At 45.4% G+C, this 11,541-nt stretch overlaps 1 protein-coding gene and 1 pseudogene across 3 annotated transcripts in view; one reads left to right on the top strand and one right to left on the bottom strand.

Annotated features, from left to right (window-relative positions):
* Positions 1-939: 939 nt before the first annotated feature.
* Positions 940-11,541, top strand: part of RNF214 (ring finger protein 214) — a 52,254-nt gene continuing 41,652 nt past the window's right edge. The window contains exons 1-5 of one of the 3 annotated variants that reach the window (XM_087821516.1): positions 940-991; positions 2,454-2,563; positions 5,161-5,671; positions 6,128-6,187; positions 9,505-9,645. In XM_087821516.1, the coding sequence (XP_087677642.1) occupies positions 2,457-2,563; positions 5,161-5,671; positions 6,128-6,187; positions 9,505-9,645 (819 nt within the window). In that variant the 5' untranslated portion in view covers positions 940-991; positions 2,454-2,456. Of the gene's footprint in view, positions 992-1,569; positions 2,564-3,288; positions 3,313-5,160; positions 5,672-6,127; positions 6,188-9,504; positions 9,646-11,541 lie in introns of those variants that run through there. The other 2 variants (XM_016204732.2, XM_016204731.2) reach the window with 2 other exon arrangements.
* Positions 7,187-7,916, bottom strand: LOC107530772 (PRELI domain-containing protein 1, mitochondrial pseudogene; annotated as a pseudogene).

Genomic DNA, 11,541 nt, shown 5'->3' with positions numbered 1-11,541 from the left:
GGGACAGGTCTGCGAGGCTCCGGCGCCGAGGGAGCGGAGGACACACGGGCTGCCGCAGCCCGGGACCCCGCTCCCAAGACTGTCGTCCTCGCACCGTCGGCACCTGCTCGCGGGAGCCGGGCTGCGCGCCGGGCTGTTTCCGCGGTTTCCCCTCCGCGGCCTCGAGTGCCGCGCACCGCAGCGCTCCTCTCCCCCGAAGGACCCGCTGTCCGGGTCCCAGGCCGCGGCGCCCGCGCCCCTGGGCGCCCCCGCGCGGCGCCCTCCTCCTCGGCCCCGGCCCCCCGCTCCCGGCCCCGCCCCGCCCGGCCCCTCACCCGCGCGACCGCAGGTCCCGCCGCCGCCGCCCCGCGGAAACTCGCGGCTTCCCGGGAGTCAGGGGCAGTGACAGCAACGTCACTTCCGCCTCGCGGCGCAGCCAATCAGCGGCGGGTCCGGGCCGCGCGGCTCAGCCGCGGGCGCCGGGGCTGCTCCCGGGTCCTTCCTTCGGGGAGGGCGTGCAAGGTGGCGGGCTTCCTCGCGGGGCCCCGCCGTCTCGGAGTCCCGGGTATCTTGAGGGGGCCCCCTCCCCCGAAGGACGTCTTTTTCATGGTGTCCTCTGGAAAGGGCGTCTCGGTTGCGATCTTTAAAAACACCTTTGTCTCCTCCCTCAGACGGCCGCGATCCAGACTTTTCCCGTGACCTTCCAGGAGGAGCGCCTCCCTCCACGGGGGGGGTGTCTCCGTCCTCGCGAGGGCATCTCCCTTCTTCCTAGCGTCCCGGAAGAGTCCACTGTGTCCTAGGGGCTTCCGCACGGCCGCGTCCCCTCCGCGGGGCCAGCTCTTGCCGCCAGGGGGCGCCGTCGGGGGCGGCCGGTGCCACTGCGGCCGCTCCTCTCGCTGCCGAGCCCCGCCCCCTCCGCTCGCGCCGCCGGAAGTGGGAGGTGTAGCGCGGGTCAGCGCTCGCCCCTCCCCCCGAGGCCCGGCCGCCCCCTCCCCCCGCTCCGCCCGCTCAGGTGCGTCCCGTCCCTCCCCGTCCCTCCCGGGGGCGAGGAGCCGGAGGGGTGTGCGGGGCTGGCGCGCGGGCGGGGGGCTGCGACGCGGGGGCGGGAGCGGAGGCGGGGGGCGTGGAGGCGCCGTGAGGAGGCGGGCGGGGTCCTGGCCTACGAGTGGGACGGGGGCTGGCCACCGGGAGCGAGGCCGAGGGGAAGGCGCGGAGGGGCTCCGGAGGCAGCCGCCGGCTTCCCGGGTTGGAGGGCGGCGGGGGCCACCCGGCGCTGCTTCCACCCATTGTCCCTTCGCGGCCGCCCCGTCGTCGCCGCCCCGCGGTGGTCGCCGCCGGGTTGCGGGGCGGGGGAGTCGCCTTCGACTGTCGTCCCTGCGCCGCAGCCCGCCCGCAGCCCCAGCCCGAGTCCTCCGCCTTCCCCTTGGGCTCCCCGGCGCGGACTTGCGTGTAGGACCCGTGCCCTGTGGTTTCGGTTACTGGGCACTAGGAGCCCCCGGCCCCCGGGCTGTGCGGGGGCAGCATGCTTGCCCCTGAGGGAGCAGTGATGGCTATTTGGGGCCCGTTTTCTCCTAGGACCTTTGCGTAATGGGGGAAACTGAGGCACGGGGTTCTCTGGCTTGTGACTGAAGTGCTGACACAGCAGTCTCCATACTTGCCTTATGGGTTCTTGAAGGTTCAGGGTTGTGCCTGTGATATTATTAAAGACAAAAAAAGTAGTTAGACTAACCCTATGTTACACCTCTCCATCTCCCCCTCCCCCAATATATATTTTTTCCCATAGAGGAAAAAGTGAGTTTGTCCTGCGACATAAAAGATGACCTTTTAATCTAAGAAAGTCATCTGTCCTGGTTCCCTTACTTGGAGTACCCTGTTTTCAGCTCATTTTCATGCTAGGGTAAACTAGATTCTCACGCTCTTGCACCCCTGTAGTAACTTTGAAGAGTCTGTACTTTCCTCAATCAGTGGTTATCAAACTTTCCCCATCCGTGGGGAGCCTATTGGCAGTAAAAGATACTTGGATTACCCAATATAACATTGCTTTTCTCTCACAAACACTCCCTAAAACTTCTCTTACGTTAATAGAGAATTCTTTTAATGTAACAGCAATCAAATGATTTAAAAACATGGTATTGTTGATATTAGGCCAAAAAAATGCATCCTTTGTAAATGACAATAGCCTGGTTCTTTAAATGACTGCATTTCTGCCGAAAGGGAAAAAAAGCTTTGCACAGACTCCTAGGTATTTACATAAATACGGTGATTCCCGAGAATTGATGTGGGCTGGACCTATTGCACGGGATGGCTATTTTAATACTGCACTATAGAATAGTCTTAAGTGTTTTCTCCTGGAGCCCGACTTTGTTTCATTCCTGGGACAACTAACTGTGTTGTGTGGACATTCTGAAGGGGAAAGATACATTTGTTTTAAAAATTTGAAACTTGCAGCCTGTAATTTGTTTCTGGATGTACAGAGCATGATGGCGTCCGAGGTAGCTGGTGTGGCCAATGCCCCCAATCCTCCGGAATCCTCTTCTAGTTTATGTGCTTCCAAATCAGATGACGGTCTCCTAGATGGTCTAAGGTAATGTATGGATTCTTGACTGGGAAGATTTGGGGTGGGGGGAGGAGGGGTAAAGGGCTTTTGTGCTGGGCCTCTTATGGAAGTGTAGCTGGTCTTTCCTTTTATGACTCTAGTAGCACTGCACTAGATTAAGCTTTTTAAAGATAGGGACTATCTGATCTATACTTGTATTTCTGGTACCTAACATAGCATCTGACACTCAGCAGACGTGCTGAATGTTTGTTGACTAAATAGATTAGAATACAGGGGGTCAAACTCCCAAAAGTGCAAATATTTCCTCACTCTATCCTACATGAATTAGATGTTCACTTAACCACATGTTTATATATTATACGTATTTATACATATATACATCTATATGATAGGTATATACATAGATAAGTGCACAGGTATATATATATGTGTGTGTTTCTATATCTGTAACTATAGACAGGTAGCTTTGGTAATATGGCTTACTGCTTTATATATATATTTTGCCTTCCATGGGAACTCTTGAGAACAGGAATTATGATTACCCAACCTTGTATCTTACAGTGCTTGACACTTTGTGTGTACAATGTTGTACTAAATTGACTATGTAGTCTATCTCAGCTCTTTATTCTAGAGTACCCAGGACCTAATACAATAGAAAAAATACTGTACTAATAGCTTTATATGTATTAACACATTTAATCCTCCCAACAATCCCAGGAGGTAGGTGCTAATGTTATTATTCCCATTTACAGGTGAGGAAACTGAGACACAGAGAGGTTAGTAACTTACCCAAGGTTACCAAGCTATGTTGGAGTCAGGGTTTGAACCCGTGCTTCTCTGACTCCAGAGTACTTAATAAATATTTGTTTAAATGAACAGAAGTTTGTTAGTGAACAGGTAATTGGGGAAAATATTAAGTAAGCCTAACCATAAACTTGGATCTTCATTTTGTAAATAAAATCAGCCGTATACTACTCTTAATATTACCAGTTAAGGTTTATTGAGTGTTATTATGTGCCAGGCACTGTAGTAAATATTTCAGATGTATTATCTCATGTAATCCTCATAATAATTGTATTACGTAAGTAATATTATTTCTGTTTTTAAAATGAAGTAGTTTGGCCAGAGCCAAACAACTAGTAAAGAGCAGAGTCAGGATTCCCATCAGGTACTCTATATGCCCAAATTTGTAGTTAAATGCCCCCTCACCCCTCAGTTAACTACCAGCAAGGAATCAGCTTGGAGTATTTATATTTTCATATTACAAGGTGCTCTCTCAGCTGTTTTATTTTGAACAGCAAGTACAATTGAGGAAAGAAAGGATAGTAACCTGAAGCCTCAGTCAATGCTAGTGTGGGGTGCTTGAGGGTATCTGTTGACAAAATCAGTTTTTAAAAAAGGTAAAGAAATTTAACACAGATTTAGTCATTATTCCTGGTGAAAAAACTTAAAATTGTGGATGTTGTATGTCATTGTAAATAGGTTTTAAAGATCTCTTTGAAAACTAATATGTTGCCCTGGCTGGTGTGGCTCAGCGGTTAGGGCATTGGCCTGAGCACTGAAGGGTCACAGGTTCAGTTCCTGGACCTGGGCTGCAGGTTCAGTCCCCAGCCCTGGCCGGGGTGCATGTGCGAGGCAACCAGTCGATGTGTCTCTCTCATATCAGTGTTTCTCTCTCACATCAATGTTCCTCCCTCCCTCCCTCCCTAAAAATCAGTGGAAAGAATATTCTTGGGTGAGGATTAACAAAAAAACAAAGAAACAAAAAACCAATATGTTAAGTTTCTGTGATAAACAATAAAGCAACTATCCCAGTGCTGTACATATATGTACTTGTCTGGGATAAAATGCCTACTGACAGCTTCAGTTTTGGATTCAAAATTGTTTGTACCTCAAACAGCTTGAAGTGAAGGTGCTGTGCTCTGGAAAACTTGAAGAGCCTAAAAAGTAGTTCTGGTCAGAGATCTATATAATGAGTTTGAGTGAAAATTATTTTGTGAAACAGTGGAATAAAAACATTTCTAAATTAATATTTTATTTATTAAAATATTATCTGTAACTAAATTAATACATGTAACTAAATGAAATAGCCTAACTAGCATTAGGCTATTTCCTCTGTATCCCTAAAACTTATTCAGCTTGGCCCTCAAAAGGCTTTTGGATCTTCAGAGTCACTTATGTGTCATCGTTTCCTGGAAACTGTCTTCAGAACGCAGGTTCTTTTTAAAAAAAAATATTTTTATTGATTTTAGAGAAAGGAAGGGAGAGTGAGAGAGAAACATTGATTGGCTGCCTCCGGCATGCCTCCTACTGGGGATTGAGCCTGCAACCTGGGCATGCGTCCTGACTGGGAATCCAACTGGCAACCTTTTGGTGCATGAAACCATGTTCAACCACCTGAGCCACACCAGCCGGGGCCAAAACCCAGGTTCTTAACCACCAAGCAGTACTCCCTGCATATAAGGTAAAATCACTGGATAGAAACTAAGTTCCTTTTCATATTGATAATTGGAGGTGTTTAGAGTCCAGTTTTGTTCTTTTAGTGGTTATGTTAGAAGTATTGTATATTTAACCCTCTTTAAGACTGGGTGAAGAGAGAAACTTTTTGTCTTGTGTTTTGATAGCCCCACAGACCCTGCACAGAAGCACAAGAACTCGCCTCTGTCGAGTGTAAGTAGCCAAACGATAACCAAGGAGAATAACAGAAATGCCCATTTGGAACAACCAGAGCAGAATCCTGGTTCGTCAGCAGGTGACACCTCAGCAGCACACCAGGCGGTGTTAGGAGAAAACTTGATAGCCACAGACCTTTGTCTTTCTGGCGGTGGGGCTCAGTCTGATTTGAAGGACGTGGCCAACACAGCAGGAGAGGAGGGGGACACATGCCTCCGGGAGAGCCTCCATCCTGTCGCTCGGCCTGTTAAGGCAGGGTGCCATACAAAGCAGCTTGCCTCCGGGAATTGTTCTGAAGAGAAGTCCCCACCAGCCTCCATCCTAAAGGAAGGGAGCAGGGACACAGGCTTGGATTTCCGACCTGTAGTACCTCCAGCAAATGGGGTTGAAGGAGTCAGAGTGGATCAGGATGGTGATCAGGATAGCTCTTCCCTGAAGCTTTCTCAGAACATTGCTGTACAGGTCAAGTATCAAGTTTTTACTATTCAAATGGAATTTGGGCTTTTTTTTTTTTTTTTTTTTTTTTTTAAGGGAAGAGACATTTCTTCATGGTTGGTGGAGACTACTCTTTATTGTTTTTTTTTCTGGCAACTGTCATACTATTTCCATTTGGTTCTGTGTGATGACTTCATCCTGGTGTTCAAGGACTAAGAAAGCCAGGAGCCATTGTATAATTGTGGCAACTAGGGATTTTATGATCTACATATCGTCTCTCTCCCTGAGTGACTGAGTGCAGTCATTGGCATTCAGGTGGATGTCAGTGTCCATTGGCCAGAACTACGGCGCTTCTCTCACTGCGAAGCCAATAAGTTAGCTGCTTTGTTACTTGCAGCAGATTTCCATGTGAAAGTACTAGAGTAATTCTCCCTTTTAAAATGCCACTGAACAGTTCTGAATATATTGTTTCTTTCTTTATAGACTGACTTTAAGACGGCTGATTCACAGGTAAACACAGATCAAGATATTGAAAAGAATCTGGTAAGTATTTAACCTGTCATTGTCGACATATGAAACCATTAATGCGGAATATCCAGCACTGTGTGATCTCAGTTAGAAAAGGTGCAGGAACCCCCTTTATAAAATTCCCAACATTAGTCAGCTAACTTCTACCTGGTCACTTCCAGAGATGGGAAGCTTACTGCTCACAGAGCAGCCTATTGCATTTTTATTATTATTTATTTTTTGTTAATCCTTACCCGAGGATGTTTTTTCATGTCAGAAAAAAATATGGTAGTCTCCACCAACCATATTTTTTGTTAATCCTTACCCGAGGATGTTTTGCATGTCAGAGAGAGACTAGAACGGAGTGGGGGAGAGGAAGAGAAACATTGATATGAGAGAGACATTGATTGAGGCTACCGGGGCAGGAAGAACCTGCAACCCAGGTACATGCTCTTGACCGGGAATCGAACCCATGACTCTTCAGTTCGTGGACCGATGCTCTAACCACTGAGCAAGACTGTCCAGGGTGCCTGTTGCATTTTTAAAATAGCTCTTATTGTTAGATCTCAATCTGAGGTGAGGACAGAACCTCTAAAACTTCTTGTAATTCTTTTTTCTTGAGTTGTATCTGCATATAATACATGTAGAGTAAACCTAAACCCTCGTTTACTTGTTAGCCCTACATATTTTTTTTCTAGTGGGGGGTGCACCAATTGAATTCAACAAACGTTGGAGTGCTGGTTATGTGCTAGATATTGTTCCAGGTACTTGGGACACAGCAGAGAGCAAAACAAAGGTTCCTGCCCTCATGGAGCTCACAGTCTAGTGTTTATGATCACTTTGCCTGCACACTGTCTGTGACCTTGGGCAAGTCACGGCACCTCTCTGTGCCTCTGTCCTCAGCCACCTGATGCTGAAAGAAGTGGACCCAGCCCAGACATGGGTGATGTGTCTGGTGCGTTATAGATGCTGAACAGACACCACCCCCAATCCACCACCCAGAAAATAGATCGGGCTAGAAGTTGACTTTTATTACTAAAGTACAAAGGGGGAGGGCAGAAGGATTGGAACTGTGTAGTCTGGTGTGCAGCTGGGTGGTCTGGTGTGCGGCTGCATAAACTGCTGCTGCTGCCACTGCTGCTTGGTGGCTGCCTTGCTGGCAAGGTCCTTGGCCTTCTCTGTACTGCCAGTGCTGTCTCCTCTGCCTCCTCCTTGGCTTCTTTGACTGTCTCAGCAAGGCTTTTGGAAGGGACCTCACCTTGCAGCTTTGCCAAGATGTATTCAAAACCCTTCATCGTCTTGGTCACATTACTTTTGAACCGGGTGAGACCAAATTCCTGGACAGCTCTGAAGATGCCAAATAAGCTAAAAGAGACCCAGCCTTCCGGGCGGATTTCAGTACAGCTTCTGTTTTCAGTTCACACACTAAACAGTTCATTCCTCCACTACTATCAGCCAGGCGTGGTTGATGTTCCAGGTGAAGTTGGTCATGGTCTGGCTCTGTGGTTCCACAATAGAACCCTCCAGGATGTACACTGAGTGAGCAGCATTGACAGGAGTCTGGCTTAGTTCAGCAGGGCATCCTGTAGGTCTTGGTCAGGAGTTTCTGGGACAGGAGCTTCTGGTCAGGGGTCACCTCCCCATGCACTGTGTCTTCCGTCAAGACATATTTACTGTAGGGATTCAGGTACTGGTGCTAGAAGGCAGTAAACTCTTGATCCCAGGAACTCTGGAGCATGCTGTGGCCCAGAAAATACTTCACCATCATCCCCAGTTGGGGCAAGGCTCAGCACCTGGTCAGCATGAGGGTGCAGTGGTGGGGGGAGGGTGCATGCCGGAGGTGGCACTCGGAAGTCAGGTCAGGTCAGCACATACCCACCGGGCTCAAAGCTCAGTCACCACCCTTCAATGCCTCACCAGCTGCTGCCACCGTGAGGAGTTGTCCAGTAGCCCTACATACTTTTGAAGGTTTTTTTCCCTGCCTCTTCCTCTTAGCTCAGGTCTGAACCTTTCCAGGTGGTGCCAATAAAGACTTTAAAATAGAGAGTTGCAACTCAGAAGTTATTAATAACAGGCAGATAAGAAGATCCTAGAGATGAGGATCTCATGGAGATATGCTGGGTAGAGGAGGACCTCCAGAGAAAGGGGGAAAAGTCATTTTTTCTTAAGCACTTGTGCTAATAATTTATTTACATATTTATTTTGTCCCTGAAATTTAAGGTGAGGTTTGGATGACTGTATAGCAATTGAAGGGGCTAACTAAAGTTATAAATGCACTTTAGTATCGGTCTGAAACTGGTAGAAACTGGCAGGCAATTGGGCCAAAAGGGGCCTAGAGTTGTGTTTTGTTTGGCTGTATCCTTCTGGGAGGCAGCGCAACCCACCATCTTTTAAAAAGGCAGTAGAGCTAGGTAGCTATATTAAATTTAGCAGCAATATAAGAAACTGGCCTCTTGTTTTATTTGCTACTTTTCATGCATTTATGGTAATTGCCCACTACCTTATACCAATGTGTTTTAAATTGATCCTCTTTGAGTTTTAGTATCTGTTTGAAAGGTAACCATAGCTTTTCTTGATTTACTGGTTTGAGGGAGGCAGAGCTGAACTGTGGTCCTTGCTTCTCCCTACTTTATATGAGGGCTTGCTGATTTGCTCAGTCTGAATCCCAAGTTCCCTGGACCTCTTTGTGGGTCTGTCAATTTTCAGAGCTAAAGGTGTAGGAAATCCTGTTTCTAGATGTATTTTGGTAGGTGATGTGTTCATTGTTTTTGCCGAGTAGTCTTTCCCTTAATGGATTTTAAAATGCCTCCTTCCTCTTACTCCCTAGGGAAGAGATTGGCAAACTTTTTCTCTAAAGGGTCAGATAATAAATATCTCAGGCTTTATGGGCTGTATGTGCTCTGTCGTAAGCACTCCACTGCTGTTGTAGTGTGAAAGCAGCCTGTAAGCCATTGGCTATGGTGTGTTTCTATAAAACTTCTATTCACAAAAACAGACAATGACTGGATTTGACCCACAGGCCGTAGGTTGCCAACCCCTGCCTTAGAGCAGTGGTGTCCACTAGAACTCCCTGTAATGATGGAGATATATTCCATGTCTGTGCTTTCCAATATGGTAGCTACCAGCCACATGTAGCTGTTGAGCACTTGGAATATGGCTAGGTGACTGAGGGGCTGGAATTTTAAAATTTGTCCTTTTAATTAGTTTAAATTAACTTAGCCCCGCATGGCTAGTAGCTACAGTGTTGGACACTGCAGCCGTAGAGCTCTGCACAGCTCCCTGAGCCAGGGCCTGATGAATGTTGCTTGCAGTTAAATTGGGGAATTACATTTTTCTTCTGTTGCTACCAATAGGATAAAATGATGACAGAGAGAACCCTGTTGAAGGAGCGTTACCAGGAGGTCCTAGACAAGCAGAGGCAAGTGGAGAATCAGCTCCAGGTGCAATTAAAGCAACTTCAACAAAGGAGAGAAGAAGAAATGAAGAATCACCAGGTTTTCTGTTTATGTTAAAATTGTCGATAAGTAAAGCTATAGCCCTATGCAAAGTTTGATTTTGTTTCCAAATTAATAGAAATAGGAAAGCAGTATTTAACTTTTTAATGGTTATCATAGAATTTTAAGGTTAAAAATAACTTTTGAGGGCATCTTGTTCAAACTCTCACTTCTATTTTAGTTCAGAGAGAAAAGGATTATTTATTTAATATTGTTTGTTGACATAGTTGACAGTCTACCTAGAAAATCATTTGATTGGACTCTTATATCACATTATATTTAGAAATATAATTCTAGGTAGATTAAAAATTTACATATAAAAACTGTAAAAATCTTCAAATTAGAAAAAATTTAAGAGAATATTTATAAAACCTCAAGTTGCAAGAGATCATTTTAAGCCAGGCAGAAAACCCAGAAGCCATACAAAAATTTAATTACGTATGATTAAAAACTTTTGATACAGCGAATGATACAGAAAGTAAAAAGATCAATGTTAGTCTGAGAGAAAATATTTGTAGTGCATTTGATGAAGGGTTTAATATCCATGACATTCTGAGATTCCTATCAATTCATGGTGAAAGTCTAATAATCTAGAGAAAAGCCAGGAAAGGTTATTGTATTAGTTCCCTATTGCTGCTGTAACAATTTATCACGAATTTAGTGGCTTAAAACACAAATTCATAGGTCAGAAGTCCAACGTGGGTGTCATTGGGTGAAAATCAAAATATTAGCAAGGTTGTATTCCTTTCTAGGGCAGTAGGGGAGGGTCTGTTTCTCGTTATTTCCATCTTCTTGAGAAGCTGCTCGCATTCTTGACTGTGGGAGCTCCCTTCCCCGTCTTTAGTCAGCAACATTGTATTTCTGACCATCTTCCCTGTCACAGCCTTCTCTGATCACAATCGAGAAAGAGTCATTTTAAAGACCCATGTTGTGATTAGATTGGGCCCACCCAGACAATCCAGGATTACGTTCCCATCTCAAGATTCTTACCTGCATCACATCTGCAAAATTTCTTTTCCCATGGAAGGTAACATATTCACAAGTTCCAGGGGTTAGAACGTGGACATGTTTTAGGGGAGGGGACTGTTATAGACAGTAATTCACAGAAGAGGAAAAGCAAATAGGTAATAAATATATGAAAAGAAGCTCAGCCTCACTGGTATTCATTTACTGAGCAAATATTTTTTAAGTTTCTTATCTGGGCTCTGAAGATTTAGTGGTGAAAGAAACATAGTCTCTGCCTTCATTGATTACCTATTGTAGGTGGAGGAGACAGACAGTAAAAACAGTAAAGACTGGGAGGTAGTGAAATGCTCATTATAACTATTAGATACCATTGTTCCTTCTCCCCCAAGGGATTGGCAAAAATGAAGTAAGTTGTCAAGTATGAGGGAAAATTAACTCTAATTTTTAGACATTGGTAGGAGTGTGAATTGTTATGACCTTTTGGGAAAAGTTATTAGGAATTGTCAGTTAAAATTTTAAATGTACATATACTGTGACCTAGCACACTCATTATTAAGAGTCTATTGTACAGAAATAGAAGTTTTTGTATGAAAGTATAGACATCTAGAATGTTTATTATAGTATTGTTTATAGTTACAACAAAGCTGGAATCAACCTGATGAACTCTTAACAGAGAATGGTTGGACAAACCACATATATACACATTATGTCATACGCAGCTATTTTTATGTTAGATCTGTGTTTATTGACAGTATGTTCTTTTCAAGTGGGAAAAAAACCCAGGATGCAGAATAATGTATATAAAATAACCTCATTAAAAAAAAAAAAAGCAGTGAAATACATACATAAGTTTACATGTGTTCGGGTGAGAATGGAGAAAGATGTGAAAGTACAGAACAGTTAACACAGTGATTATGTTATGAATGGATT

The sequence above is a fragment of the Miniopterus natalensis genome, chromosome 11, assembly GCF_054644295.1.
Source record: "Miniopterus natalensis isolate mMinNat1 chromosome 11, mMinNat1.hap1, whole genome shotgun sequence".
Classification (NCBI taxonomy): domain Eukaryota; kingdom Metazoa; phylum Chordata; class Mammalia; order Chiroptera; family Miniopteridae; genus Miniopterus; species Miniopterus natalensis.
Note: the sequence above shows the minus strand (reverse complement) of the source record. Positions and strands in the feature narration are given on the sequence as shown.